General features: G+C 46.9%; 1 protein-coding gene across 1 annotated transcript; it reads right to left on the reverse strand.

The window, feature by feature from the left end:
* Window positions 1-402: 402 nt before the first annotated feature.
* On the reverse strand, window positions 403-4,341 carry fjx1 (four-jointed box kinase 1). The gene has a single exon (XM_077569284.1). It carries the CDS (start codon window positions 3,994-3,996, stop codon window positions 2,746-2,748), a length of 1,251 nt encoding a protein of 416 aa, XP_077425410.1. The 5' UTR covers window positions 3,997-4,341; the 3' UTR covers window positions 403-2,745.
* Window positions 4,342-4,555: the final 214 nt, after the last annotated feature.

Here is a 4,555-nt window from a genome sequence, read left to right on the forward strand (position 1 = left end):
AGCTAGAATTGTAATACTTGAGCCCTGAGCAACTGTGACATCATTTTCAGTTGTCATCAAGTGACAAAATGGGCTGACATGGATAAAAACGGGTGGATTTTGCTGCTTATAACTCACAATACACAAACACAATACTAATCAGAATACCATGCTTAGACTAGTGGAGCTGCATAGAGCATGTTACTGTGTTACTGTAAAGACAATTTTGGGGTTGACTTCCCCTTTAAGTCATATTCCACAAATGCATTATTAATCAGAGTGCCGTTTTTAGACCCGAGCGGGCACATAGAACTTACTATTGTCGAGAAAATTGGGGAGTTGATGTCTCTTTTATTGTTAAAAAATAAAGTGTTATAAAAAATAATATCCAAATGAATCATTGCATTATGGTGGCAGTTATAAAAAGTGAGAGGAAAAAGTAATCAGGGTTCAAACCTTCAACATTAAAGACAGTCTGTGTACACAGCTGGTTCCTGTTTCATTTTCCTGTTGGAGAAATCGCTGCTTGCGTGTCCATGGAGATGATCCTCCCTCTGCTCCTCTGGAATGTTTGCAATGTGCACAAATAAGAGGAAGATGAGTTGAAGTACCTGCAGATCTGTGCTGCGGGTCTCAAGCTGCGTGACCGTCGGAGCCGGCGGCTCTTTGTACACACACACAAAAGTACCACATATGAAGAGAACCACGGCACACAAGCATTTCGGAGGGTGCAATTAAGTACCACATACTGCTTTAGTGCCATGAGCTATAGGAAAAGTTTCATTCATTGCAGTGTTACAGGATTTTTTTTCTGCCTGTGGAAGAGAATAAATTGGGTGTAGACCTGAAAAATCCTTAGGCATCGTTAACTAAAACAAACCAAGCAGAAAGTGTGAGCAATGCATAAAAAGTTATAAGGCTAGGCATGATTTATAAAGTGAACACATTTTTTAAAGTCATTGCAAAAACTGAGCTCATTATTTATTTTAGCTAACAAATAAGGAGACGGTGATGTGAACAGTGGAAATAGATGTGAGGCAAATGGTAAAAGGCATAAAAAGCTCGAGGGTTGTGAGTCTGGTTTACACATGCAGACCACAGTTAAACATTGTGTCTGCAAACCATCGTAAATCTCTTTGCAGGGTTCAGCATGAACAGGCATGCTTAGATGGTGCCCAGCTGTATGCACAGGCCACGTAACACCCCCGCCCTCCAATGAAACTCAAGTCGACAGTAGAACTAGCACCCAACCCATTACCGTGACCTCTTTTCCCCACAGTTAGCACACATATTGATCTACTAAGCATCTGAAGCAGGTGGTTGGACTGGGTGAAAGTGTTATACCTGCTTAACCCTGTTCACCGCATCGCTGCCATTGTGACCTAGCAGGCAAAAACACAAATTGCAAGCACGCGCCCCAAGCATAGAAAAACGACGGATAAATCTCATCCCACGAGCTGCACAAATAGCGATGCGCCCTGGAGTTGGCTGGACACACAGAAGTAGTAAAAGAAACCAGCTGCAGAATGGCGAGAGGCTGAAAATACGACTTTCCAAACATATATCATTGGTTTTTGCTCTGAAGATCAGAGAAGTCCAATCTGTTATGGAACTGATAAAGAATAAGCCTTTTTAAAACAGCCAAATAAAAAACACCTGTGGTGTTGTAGTGAAAACCTGTCAGTATTATTTCTTATAATAGTGACCTTCAGGCATTCATGCGCTTTGAATACTTTTCACAGTTCAAATTTAACCTTTGCAAAATGGTAAACAAAACTCTCATCTGAGTGAAAAGCATTAATTAATTAGCCTCTCAGCAGTGTGATCCCCCAAAAGGGGAGATGCTTTTTAACCTTAAATTGAACAGACAAACCTGTTTAATGAAGCCCTTGATTCAGGTAGAAGACAGAGATGAGAACTAATTTCAATTTAGTTAGGAAACAGCAAATCCTTTTGAAAACGTATATCAAATGATGTCACTTGTCTCCTCCTTCATAATTCCTGGTAAGATTATAAAGGATTAGCATTTTCCTGTTGTACCGTGCATTTGGCTGACAGCATGGCTCAGAGGGAACATTCATGCCAGTACCACGCATTTATGTAACACAATGAAAGCACTGTAATAATCAGCACAGCGGCTTGCGCAGGCTGCTAAATGTTTGACGCACCATATAATAACAGTTAAGCAGCACACAGTGTTTTAACATAAATTAGTGTATATTTAAAAAGGGGACAAAATATTTTGGAATGTTACAATGTACATTAAATTAGTGGACCTCTGACTTGCCAAAACAAGTTGGTGAGCAATATTTACAACATGTTACATGTACAGTTGAAATGCTACACTTTTAAGGCTGAATTAAAAAGAAAAATACAATTGCCATGCTGCCTGTATGGCAACTGACTGTGCAAAAAGATTTTCTATAAAAGCGACCAGATGTGAACAGAAACAAAGTATTAAATGTTGTACAGTAAACAGTAAGGCTTGGGAGTTTATCTTATCTAGATTAAAGACCATATGGCAATAATCCAAACACACTGAAAGCATGAGGGGCTATATGTTACCCCACGCAGTCACTATTATAGTCTTTACATGTGATCCTAATCAAGTGAGTGGGATTCATAGTGTGAACTAAATCAGCAGGGATTAAGCTGGCACAAATAGCTATAAAGTAGGCGTCACATTTTATCCGTAAGAGGTAGTTCAGTTGGATATTCCAGACAAAGCTGTCTGCTCATCTTTGGGCCAAAGTCCATCGTGGATGCTCATAGCTGGCCGTACTTCTCTTTGCAGCGTAGAATGTGCCTGTATACTCTGTCTATCCTGTCCTGGAGGACAGCGGCGTGCTCGTCTGAGAGGAAGCCCAGTTTTGCTGACAAAGGCTCGCTGTCCTTATAGAGCTCCAGCAGCCTTGTCTTGGAGTCTCTACGCCGGTGGAGCTCGGCCACGCGCTGCGCGGTCCTCTTCCTGAACACGCACACGGAGCTCAGCACCGTCTGGTGATATTGCTCCCACATGTTCAACACCCGGAAGCCGTGCACTAACCCGGCTTCGTTGTCGATAAAAACGAGGTCCCCGCGGGGCGTTTTCAGGAGATTGTTGGTGTCCCTTTCCATGACGCGCGCGTCCCACTGCAGGCTGAACAGATTGCTGACCAGCCGGTCAAAGTTGGCCGTCATGTAGTCGAATATGATCAGATCGCTCCACTGCATGAGATCCACGAGCTCCGCCGCGGTCTTGTTGAGGAGCTCCGGGTGCAGCCCATCGCTTTCCTGTCGTAGCGGAGCAGGTGTGACCACCCCGCTTAGGTTGGAGACCCACTCGGTGAGAGAAACCACGGCGTGGTCGCTCCATTGTAGTCCGCCGAGGCGCGTCTTCACCGCCCCCCATTGTTCGCTGTAGGTGTTCAGCTGGGACAGTACCAGAGGCGGCACGTTGGTGATGCCCAGCAAACAAGCAAGGTAATAAGTCAAAGTTTCACCTTGCACCTGATCCGGGTTGATCCCGTAGCGCACGCACGCTTTGGAGCCATCCGCGAAAGTGGCGAGCTGATTGGATATCCTGCCGCATCCTGGCTCCAGCCTCACGATCCGCGCTGCCCTCGCCCTCTCTCGCCAAGCCCGGGCGTATTCCTCCGTGAAGCCCACCGGGAGTAGATCCTCCAGCCAGGCGCTCCAAAATATGCCATCCTCCACGGGGGGGTTCAACTTGACCGACCCCCCCTGTGGAGTCGTCTTATTGTCATTCACGTGGTCATGGCGACTCCCCGCTGTGTTCTCACTTAGGTTGTGAGCCTTGAGTTGGGTTCTGTGTGTCGCCGGGACAGCAAGCAGAGTCCGGAAAGTTTTCGCGGAAAGATCCACGGGGAGTTTGGGGTAGAACGACCCACCGCCCGGCACCGTGAAGCCCCGTTTGTGTCGCTCCAAGCGGTCCTCGAGTGAGCTCCACACGTAGAAAACCCCCGCGAATGCGCCCAGGAAGAGAAGGGCGAACAAGTTGGATGTAAGTACCCTCATGGCGACTACACACACTCACACACAAAAAGATCCACTTCTATTCAATCCCCGGCTGAGCTGGGGCGGCCGAAAGCCTGCGCGCCCCCGAGCCCAGCGGCTGCCAGGCAGACTGTTTGAGAACGATGCTCCAAAGCGGTATGCCGCTCATCTCAGATGCTTATCAAAAGCCGGAGACGTTTTGGATGTGTCCTCTACTGAACCCTCTTCATCGCTGCTCTCTGGTGATGGAGTGGCTCTCTGCCCGTGAGCACCTCACTGCTTCTCATCCTCCCCTGGCTCGCTCTTCTCTTCTCTCCCTCTCTTTTTAACGGGTGCTGGGTGAGTTTGATTTGTGGCGGTGTTGGCTCGCTGAGAAGCTAGGCGGTAAGACACGTGACTCCAGTCCCGGGTTGGTGGGAGGGTCGTGTGGAGGAGGGCGCAGGGAGGAGCGGAGCAAGTGCACTAGCGTTGTGTGTGCGCGCGTGTTTCCATATTTCGGTAAATTTTTAATCCTCTCCTTTTAGAGAAGGAGAAAGTGTTTTCAGAAATAGACTCATCACCTAATGTTTTCACCCAGCTA

The sequence above is a fragment of the Vanacampus margaritifer genome, chromosome 6 (assembly GCF_051991255.1).
Source record: "Vanacampus margaritifer isolate UIUO_Vmar chromosome 6, RoL_Vmar_1.0, whole genome shotgun sequence".
In the NCBI taxonomy this organism is placed as follows: Eukaryota; Metazoa; Chordata; class Actinopteri; order Syngnathiformes; family Syngnathidae; genus Vanacampus; species Vanacampus margaritifer.

Bases quoted from the DNA above. Each gene is read 5' to 3' on its own strand.
- fjx1 (XM_077569284.1), bottom strand. From the start codon at position 3,996: ATGAGGGTACTTACATCCAACTTGTTCGCCCTTCTCTTCCTGGGCGCA.